This window comes from Camellia sinensis, chromosome 5, assembly GCF_055761805.1.
Source record: "Camellia sinensis isolate YWXY chromosome 5, ASM5576180v1, whole genome shotgun sequence".
Lineage (NCBI taxonomy): Eukaryota > Viridiplantae > Streptophyta > Magnoliopsida > Ericales > Theaceae > Camellia > Camellia sinensis.
This window is the reverse complement of record NC_138965.1, coordinates 124,065,174-124,076,174: the sequence shown is the minus strand read 5'-3', so window position 1 is coordinate 124,076,174 and position 11,001 is coordinate 124,065,174. Positions and strand designations below refer to the sequence as shown.

General features: G+C 37.5%; 1 protein-coding gene across 1 annotated transcript; it reads left to right on the top strand.

Moving 5' to 3' along the window:
- Positions 1-9,298: 9,298 nt before the first annotated feature.
- Positions 9,299-9,823, top strand: LOC145791660 (uncharacterized). The gene has a single exon (XM_082872058.1). The coding sequence runs from the start codon at positions 9,299-9,301 to the stop codon at positions 9,821-9,823; it is 525 nt and encodes a 174-aa protein (XP_082728184.1).
- Positions 9,824-11,001: the final 1,178 nt, after the last annotated feature.

Below are 11,001 nucleotides of genomic sequence, written 5' to 3'. Positions count from 1 at the left end.
TAGTTGATGATAGGTGCTTGGCACGACCTGCATGGTATGCAGCCAAGTTTGTTCCATGATGAGATTACACGGCGAAGGAAGCTTGACAACCAAAAATTCTGCATCCACTGATCGGGAGCCCGCCCGAACTGGTAGTGTGATTTTGCCCAACGGATATTTCGGATTAGCGTTGCAGCTGAATAATGGATAATGATTTGGAGACAGGTCCGATTCAGTGAAGCCGAGTTTGACAAATGTCTTATAGTACATAACTTCCGAAGTACTCCCCTGGTCAATGAGAACACGTTCAACGGTGAATCAGTTTATGCGTAGTTCGATGACCAAGGGATCATTGTGGGGGAGCGTTATGCCAACTAAATCAGAATCATCGAAAGTAATACTCGCAACTTCATGGGGCCGTTTCGCTGGTGTGATTTTCTTTTGGTGGTTAGGATGCGACTCAATTGTATGTACCGCGGATGCCGTAGGCAAGTTGTATATCATATGTATTACGCCGAGTGGAGGTGAATCCTGCCATAAAGCAATTGTTTTGGTTGAGTTGTTCTTTCGGACGTGTTGCTCAAGCCGACCGTCTTGTACCAACTCCTCAAGGTGATCCTTCAACGCATAACAATTGTCGGTATCATGACCATGGTCTTTGTAATATTCGCACCGCCTATCCCATCTCCTTGTGTCGGGAGATCCTACCATCTTGGGTGGCCATTTAAGGAATGAAAGGTGTTGAAATTTAGACATAACCGTGCTAATTGGCTCCGACAACTCTGTATATTTCTTGTCCACGTGCCTTATGTGCCTGTTTTCCACTTGAAGTTGTTCATTAGCTCGGTGTGAACATTGGTCATTTGATCGGCGCGAATCTCGTCTTGTCTCGTTTAGCCCTATTCTGTGGTTTAGGGCTCCGCGATGGTACAGAATTTATCAGTTGAACGATTTTAGATGGGTCCGTCTTGTTGGCCTTGTGCCCGGTTTTGACCCGCAGGGCGTCATCTTCCACTTTGTAGTATTCCTCGATTTTCTTCATTAGCGACCAGACTGTTTTGGGGGGCCTTCTGGTCAAGGAGCTGTAAAGGGCACTATCGGGATGTAATCCCATTTTAAAGGTCGTGATGGTCGTGGAGTCATTGCAGGCATCATCTACTAGATTAAAGCATTCCCAATAGCGCGCCGAATATGCACGTAGGGTTTTCCATGGTTGGATTTGCATTGCCTAGAGAATCGACCTGCTTCGGTTGGACCTCATTGGTGATGAACCTTGCCCTGAAGGATTTTTGGAGTTGATGGAAGCTCTTAATTGATGCCGGTTCCAATTTATAATACTATCTGACGGCCAATGGTCCCAAACTGCTCAAAAATATTTGATACATGAGGGCCTCGTCATCTGCATGAAGCGTCATGGCTTGCTTATAATGATGAATGTGATCAGTGGGGTCCGTTTTTCCATCGTATAGGGTGAACAATGGAGCTTTGAACTTTTTGGGTAGCACTACCCTTGCGATCCGTCGCACAAAGGGGTCATGTTGATCCTCTTCGTTTGAATCATTTCTTTTTCACTTATTCCATGCACACGGATTGCCTTTGGAAGAACTGGAGACTTCGACTCGTCCCTTCTTTTTGGATTCTAGGGATGATGAGTCAGAATCACTGCCACAATCATGTCGCCGAACTTGAGGTTGTCGGCTATCCTTTCTCAAAGGTTGTCCCGGATCTTGGCGCGCGGCCTGTTGGGATTTTGCCACCTCCAAGGCCAAATCTTGTCGAAGGTGCTCATTCTTAGCCATCATTTTTTCCAACCTCTGTTCGTTTTGCTTCACCTGATCCATAATCGCTTGCATTGTCTCATGTGCTGAAGTCGAGGGTAGGGCCCTTCAAGCGGTAATATTCTCCGGCCCAAGCTTGTTGGTTGGAGTGGTATCATCTCGTGGTGTAAGGTTATCAGCGACTACTGGAGGATCTTCCGTCACGCCTGCCATGGATGTGCTGGAGTATTCCTATAGACGGCGCCAATTGTGGAGAAGTGGTTTGGAAATATTCTCTGGATCGTATAGGATGCTCTTGATCCTCAGCTAGTCACCTGAAAAGAAATGAACACTCCAGTCGGGGGTGCCGGAATTAGCACTCTGACGGATAAGTCAGTGTATACTCTCTTGGTAGCTTGTATCTTAAGTTAATCTTACTTGTTCTCACATACCTTTTCTTAGCTGATGTTCTTCTTATTTATAGTCATCGTTGACGTTGATGGTTGGGCCCACCTTTCGTCTAGCAAATAGTCGCTTATTCAGCTACCTGTTCGCACTCGGCCCGGTTTAAAGCTGATTCTTGGGCTGACCTGGTTATTCGACCTCTATCCCTCCGGGATAGAGCCGTATAGTACATAACTTGATTTCTTTCTTCAAGTTATTCGGCTTCCATACGTAATATTATTCGGCCCCCACATTTATAATAGTTCTGTAATTACAGATTTATCATAGCTTTGTAATAGACTTACAGATTTATAACAGATTGCAACACAGATTTATAAGTTATTCTAACGGATTTACACATTTGAAGACAACTTTGAACACAGATTTTCAGATTTACACATTTCAACACATATTTGATTGTTTATAATAGTTCTGTAATAACAGATTTATCATAGCTTTGTAATAAATTTACAGATTTATAATAGATTGCAACACAAATTTATAATCCATTCTAACAAATTTACAAATTTAAAGACAGCTTTGAACACAGATTTTCAGATTTATGCATTTCAACACATATTTGATTGTTTATAATTTTACAGATTTCAAGCAAATATGAAAATAGATGTATGATCTTAATTTTACAGATTTCAACAGATTTATACATATTAAAGCCAAACTAAACATATGTGCTTTACCAATTAGATTTCAAGCCAAACCAAACAAATTTGAAGCAAAACCAAATTAAAGCCAAAATAAAAAGAAGAAAAACAAACAGACATATACAAATTTTCACACAGATTTGAAGCAAAACTTGTGTATTTTACCAAACATATGTGTATTTCAAGCAAAACGAAATTAAAGGCAAACCTAAACAAATGTATATCGAGGATAACAGATTAGAGGCAAATCCCAAACTCTAACACATCACAAATTAAAGCCAAATCCCAAACCCTAACACAAATTGAAAGTGAAATCCAAACCCAAACCCTCTCAATCGACTAATTTCTACAGAAATTAAAGCCAAACATAAATCCTAGTTTTGCGATTTTAGGTTCACCTCAGATTCTTTTGCGTCCGTCGTTGTTGTCGTAGGTCGTCGTTCCTTCTCCATCGTCGTTCGTCTTGCTTCGTCAGAGATGAGAGGGATGAGAGAGATCTGTGGAATGAGAGGGATGAGTACAGAGGGAGGTGAGAGTTATTCCTCCTTCCAAGACCAAAGAGCGATGGGAAGGTTTACCAAAGATGAAAGGGATGAGAAAGATCTGTGCAATTAGAGGGATGAGTAGAGAGAGAGGTGAGAGTGTTTTAATCCTTTTTTTTTTCATTCGAGAATATAGTGTAGAAGAAAGGAGGAGAGGAAAGCCAAAGAGATAGAGAGGAGAGATAAAACGTGCTTTCAAGCCAATCAAGCCAAAGACTTTCAAGCTACGGAGCATTTTCCTTTTGTTAAGGGAAGAGATTCTCTTCCCTTTAAATTTGATTTGGAATTGTATTGTTCGGACTTTGTGATTTATTATAGGTCCCATTTTAATAATTTAAATAGTTTACTTTTTAATACTCTTTGCGTATATTATCTATACAAAAAATTTACTTGATCTGATAATTATAACATATTTATTTTATCATGTTTATCTTTAAAAAAACTGAATGGTCTATTTCAAATATACTCTTATGCTGTGTTTGGTTGGGAGATTTGGAAAGGGAAAGGGAAAAGGAAAAGGTAGGTGAAATGTGAATAAAATATGCTTACATTTCACATAATTTCACACACCTTTTCCCTTTCCTTTTCCAAATTCCTTCCCAAATCTCTCAACCAAACACAACATTACAAAAAATTTCTTTAAAGAGAAATATGATAAAATGAAAATACATTAATTATTAGATTAACCTAATTTTTTTTATAGATGAAAATACATAAAGAATTCTAAAAAATGAACGGTTCAAATTATCGAAACGAGAAAAAAAGTCAAGCCTTAGTCAAAATTTAAGCTGCCTAATAAAAACAATTGTAGAAAAAAAAATGAAAATGGAAGAAAGAAATACTTGTTTCTAATTAAAGTTTCATTTGCTATGCTCTTCCTGTATTAATGCTGAACATAATCTTTGGAGAGAGTTCTTTCTATGGAAAATTTGTTTCATTTTATTGTCAACATTTAGGCATTAGAGCAGCAGTCAGTGGAGTGGACTTGATTCACTTTGATCGACTAAGTAAAAGACAAAATTAGCCCTAATCATTTGTTTTGCGTGATCTCATTGGTCAATATCACTACATTCACTTGCCTTTGTGTTGCTCCTGAATTAGTGATTAATTTTCTCCATTTCAAATGCTAAAATTGAATTCTATACACCACCACGACATTAACTGTATTATTTTAATTTCCGGATCATAGAACTAACATTGTTATTTTGATGTAAGACAAATAGTTGAAGTGTTTCTAAAACAGTTAGAGTGACAGAAGATCAAAACAAAGATCGGGGAAGAGAAGTGGAGCTAAGATTGTTGATGCTAAACTAGTGAGGGGATTGAGCTAATGAAGTTGGGGGAATGAGCTGAGAATTACTTCATGTTAGAAATCGAGTCAGGTTTTGGATCTGGATTTGAGCACCCATGTGGCATGATCCATGACCCATACAAATTACCCATGTAATTTGAATTACTATTTATCCGGTTTGTTGGGATAACCCACTATCCCTATCTAATCTATCCTATCCTATTAAGAGATAGGGATGGGAGGTTACATATTTGGTATATAATATATCAGATATGTTATGTGAAGTAGAGCACCCATAACATTTTCCATACTCTCTCTCTAACTTTCTCTCATCAGAGAATAATCAAGCCTTTGCACCATGACTAGAGTGGGTGATGCTCACACTGTAGTATCACTCCATTGCTGGGTGGTTTTTTGTTCATGGTTGTGAAGCACGTGATTTACCCACAAGGTTCTTTGTTTTGGATTCTAACACATAAGGTATGCCCGAATCTGTTCTACTGCGTTAGATATCTCTTACATTGGTGTCAGAGCATCATAGGGTATTTTCGTGCTTATTTTTGTACATTAACATATGTATATAACTATTGATATATGTATACATGATATATGAATAAATATTAATGTTTTTTCGAACTTTCTCTGATCAACCTGAAATTCGCTTATGTTGTAGTGCATTTCATGTAGAACATACCTGCAAAGTTTCATGAAACTCAGACAGTTAGATTTTAAGAAAAATGGAGACCCATTTTATATTCTCGAAACTTTGTTTGCATGATTGTTTTACATGCTTTAATTTTTGTCAAAAAATCTTACATATTTAGAATGTTTGTTTCAAGACCTTCAAAACCATATATTATTTGTTAGATTTGGACTTAAGGTTGATAAGAAAACTCAAACTCTAAATTGGGTTCCTTATGAGTTCTTTGTGGCTTAAGGAAGAAGATGAAGTATAGAACTTCTGTACTTCCACTCTCACTAGAGAGAGAGTGTAATACATCTTATAATTTGTATTTATCAAATGTCTATTTCCAGACCACTATTGTTTTTATTTTGAAAAATCGAGTCTGACAGTTAAAAATCATACCAGAAATCACTCTAAAAGGCGACGCGTGGGTTTTACGCGCCAAATGACTTCGTCATCGCTCACCACGCACTTGCATGCATCACCACCCGCTCGCACACACTATCCACGCGTGCGCCACGCGCACTACCCATGCTCGTGCCATGCGTGTTGCACTGAGCCATGTCGCGCCGTGCCGTTTTTCGTGCTGGCTTGGCTGCTGGTTGGTAAGACCCCATTTGTTTGTTTGTTTTTTCATTATTTTAAAATCCCGAATTGTTTTAAATGGTCATGTGATGACCTTAACCTCCAAACTAGTACATTATATAATTTAAATAAGTTTAATTGCATGATTATGTGCTTGATGGTGTGATTACATGTTTAATTCTATAATTATCTATTGATATATGGAATATCTATTTAAATTGATAACTTAGAGTTGGAAATTGGGAGCCTAAACAGTTTCAGAAACTGAAATTTTATGGAAACTTTAATTGATGGTTGATTTGGATCAAAATAATTAGAATAAATTGATTGAATTAGTTAGAGTTAAGCCTAATTAATTCATCTTAACCACATTTGATTAGGCTAACTTAATCACATTCTATATAAGACCCAAATTACGCTCATGAGCTCATTTTTATATACACACTCAGCTGAGAATTGAGAGAGAGGAGAGGAGAGGAGAGTTCAACATTTAGAGAGAGAAAGACGAGAATTGTAGAGAATTAGTGGAAGATTCAAAGATTGGAGCCATAATACATTTGAATTCACCACTAGGTATGGCATTCATGACTAATTGATGTAGTTATGGCATATAGTAATTGAATTCCTCTCATTTTTGAACTCATTGGCATGTTATTAAAGAAAAGAAGCTATGAGTATCATAAAAATGGAAGAATAGAGTTAAATTGCTTGCATGCATTTATATTTGAGTTAGAATTCATGAAATTCATACATGCATGGCACAATTATACCTCATTTTGGAGAATCCTTCATGTTTTCATGCTTCTCATGCCGCTTAATCATATTTTGAACATGTTTTGGACAAATGTACACTCAAATTGAGTTAAACTTATTTTATAAATTGAGGTTGGAGTCATTGGTTGGGAAATTACCATGATTTTGAATAAATGGGTTCAAATTAGAAGTGTTTTCATGTTATATAGTGACTCTCCATGTTTTTATACCAAAAACACAAGATTTGAGGCTTTGAGTACGATGTTTCAACTTCAAACACAGTTCTGGAAATTCCAGAATTCGTGCTGTCTGCTCGAGCGAGAGAGTCCACGCTCAAGCGTGGAATTCGAGGCTCCTAGAAGTTTCTAAAATTTTACAGTCCGCTCGAGCGACCATCGAGCGGGAATTTCATGTATCCAGTACTTTTACAGACCGCTCGAGCAACAAAAGTTACGCTCGAGCGACCACCTTTGTTTTTGAACCCCCGCTTGAGCGTAGGAAGTTACGCTCGAGCGGAGACCTTGTTTTCAGCAAAATTTTACCAACTCTTTTAAGTGCATACCCTCCAAGCATTCTTAGGCACCATTTGGACTCCGATAATCATACAATAAGTTAGAGACGCATAAAGAGAATTGAATTAAAGTGAAATGGAGTTTCATTTGTACTTTGTTATGTGCTTCGTTTAGGTGGACGTCCGAGGCTTAATGTCACCGCAAACCACTGTGAGTAATAACCTTATAAAGATATGTTCAAATTATCTTTACTTTCGAAAATGTTATTGCTATCAAAATGGATATGTGATTGATTGAATGAATTCTTAAAATGATTTGATAATTGATAGCATGGCTTGTTGAAATGTTATGTCCTCTAATGAATTAAGTTCTATTTTAAAACGATATTGTGGCATCCATTGAATATAGGCCCTTGCCTAGGGGTAATAATACCATGGCTAGGCCCTTGCCTGGGGGTAATAGTACCATGGCTAGGCCTTTGCCTGGGGATAACAATACCATGGCTAGGCCCTTGCCTGGGGGTAATAGTACCATGGCTAGGCCCTTGCCTGAGGGTAATAATACCATGGCTAGGCCCTTGCCTGGGGGTAATAGTAACTGTGGCTAGGCCCTTTCCTGGGGGTAACAATACCATGGCTAGTATGATACGTTATCATTGGAATAATATTTGTCACTTCATGGATGTACCACATATAATATTACGAATGGTTTTTGTTACTGCAAAGAGATGCTATTATTGCTAATCAAAATGTTTTGTTGTGAATTTGACCTAATATGGCGAATGCCTCCTTTGAAAATGATTTAAGATTCATTTCGAAATTGTAAGACATGTTTTTGTACTATTGTCGAACTTCATTCATTTAACCTCTTTATTTTGTTATTACTCATTGGGCTCTAGCTCACTATTTATTTATATATGTAATTGTAGGTGGGCAAACTAAACATCAGAGTTAGATAGCCTCCAGTTTACCTGGGTCAGCCTTTTGTGGAGCTTCCAAGTGAAGTAATCAGGCTTGGGTGGAGCCATGCTTGTCGAACCCCTTTTGTGTGGTTTAATGGTTTTGTATTTGTACATAGTTGGGGTTGTATTTTGTAAGATATGAATTTGTACTTATGTTGGATGTAACTTTGAAACAAAACCTTGCTTATCATATTTGCTCTCCTCATATATGCACGGCTCAATGGATGAATTCTATAACATTTTAGACTTCCACTAAGGCCCGTACTTTACATTAAAGGTTTATTTGTATGGAGACCGTAGGTAATCTATGATTACTGGCCGGTCATGATGCTAAACCTGTAGGGGCGGGTTTGGGTCGTGACAGGTCATAAGTAATTCGTTATAGCTTTGTTTTGAGCATGGTTGGTACTATTGGACTTAGAATTTAATTTTTTTTTATCTACTGTAAAAGTTTCAAAATTTTATGAAAATAAAAATATTTTTACTGAGGTAATAATTCATTATTTCTACTTTAAAATGTTTCTGGTGTTGCATGACTAAGTTTCTGAAGCTGAAATTTTTACTATAGACTATTGTACTGGTTTAGTATTTAATAGTATGACTGTTGCACTATCCCATATTCTGGATTATTTATTCTTGATTTTATGTGTGTTTATTAATTATTTAAAAGTCATGAAAATTCCCGAAGTTATGTACTTTCTATTATGGCATAATTTGAATATTAAACACAACATATTGTTATTTTTTGCCTAGAGTCTGTAATATGTTGTGATAGAAAAGCATGATTAGTTTTTTTTATTTATTTAAATTCCATTATTAAATAAAACATAGCATGAGTTGGTTATAAATTTACATTAAGATGCTATTGTATGGAATTAGACTAATTATCATGTTTTATATGTGCCATAAGTAGTGGGAGGTTGTTTTTTTGCACATGGAATTAAATTAAGTTTTGATAATTGTCACTAAAGGAGTAAGAGATGATTACGAGCATTGCAAATTTTTGATCTTGAGACGTGTGTAATATTATCATTATTTAATTTAGATTCTTTTGCTACAAAATAATTTTGTGTTGCTAACATTAATATCCCCTGCGCATTGTTTCTTCTTTTACTCTGTATGTAGAAATGGGAGCTAAGACAGTTGTGGAAGACTTGACGAAGGAAGAGAAATTGAATGGCGATAACTATGACATATGGCGTCGTAAGATTCAATATCTCCTCAATGAGCAAGAAGTTTCAAACACACTTGACCAAGTGACGGTTGAGCCTGAGCAGGGCAATACAGCTCAACATCGTCGTGATCTTGAAGTCTATCAGACTTGGTGTAACAAAGATCGGTGTGCGCGCTTGACCATCTTGAGTAGCATGTACAACGACCTTATTAGTGAGTTTAAGCATTGCCCGACTACATTTGAGATGTGGGAAGCTCTCAAGAAAAAGTTTGGTATCACCTCTTTGGTGAAGCTACATAGGCTGACTATGAAGTTTGACTCTTACAAAAAAAAGGCGCATCATTCTATGAAGCATCATTTGATGGTCATGTCAGCCATGATATGTGAGCTTGTGGCATCTGTGTACAATTTGACTCAAGAGCAACAAGTTCAAGTTGTGATTCGCTCTCTACCAAATTCTTGGGAGCAGATGAAGTAGAACATGATGCATAATGAGAGTGTGAAAACATTCGAGGACATATCGTGTCTTTTGGAGCTAGAGGCTGAGTGCCTAGAGATAACTAAGTCTGATAGTTTTGCTATGGTGATTAAGTCAAACTCACGTAGAACGTCTCAGTTCAAGCATGGAAAAGCAAAGAGTGCTCCTAAGAAGCAAGCAGTAGCTGTGCTAAAGCCCAATGGAGCTAGAAATTTTAAGCGTAGGGGCAAGAGAGGTGGCAAGAAGGTAAAGGCTAAACTGACATGCTTTAACTATAACAAGGAAGGACACTTTGCTCGGGATTGTCTTGAACAGAAGAAGGTACTCCCTTGCTTAATTTCTCGTATTCAATGCTTTGTTTCTAGTCAAGCATTAATTGCTCATTCTCCTTATTTGTGGGTTATAGACTCAGGAGCAACCGACCACATCGCAAGGAACAGAGTAGGGTTCGTTGAGTATCGCCGAGTACCTGCTGGAAGCAAAAAAGTTTACATGGGGAGCGAGTCCAGTGTGGAGGTGCTTGGCATTAGCACATAAAAGCTAGGAATGCGACAAGGGTGCACCTTGTATCTTCATGATGTTCTTTATGCTCCGAATGTTCGGCGAAATTTAGTTTCAGTTATTAGTGTGATGAGCCTTGGTTTAGTTTTTGTTTTGAGAATAACTGTCTTAGCATTTATTTGAGTACAATTTTTTATGGTTTTGGTTATCTTTAGATGGTTTCTTAGTTTTAGATGTGGATGATTCTAGTTTTAATAATAATGCCAATGGCTCTGTTTCTAATATTGCATCTACTTGTGATAATGATTCTATGAGATGGCATGCTAGATTAGGCCACATAGGGCTAGACAGGATGACTAGATTAGCTAAAAAAGGCTTTTTAGGCCCACTCGCTAAAGTCACTTTGCCTACTTATGAGCACTGTCTTGCTGGAAAGGCAACAACGAAACCATTTGGGAAAGCCAAAAGGGCATTTATCCCATTACAGCTTATTCATTTTGATATATATGGACCAATGAATGTGAGGGCAAGGCATGGAGCCCCTTATTTTATCATATTTATAGATTACTGGATGCGTTTTGGCCATGTATATTTGATTTCTCACAAGTCAGAAGCATTGGATTGCTTTAGACGGTACGTTAATGAGGTTGAGAATCAATTAAACAAGAGCATTAAGG

Coding starts and splice junctions, on each gene's coding strand:
- LOC145791660 (XM_082872058.1), top strand. CDS start 9,299: ATGGGAGCTAAGACAGTTGTGGAAGACTTGACGAAGGAAGAGAAATTG.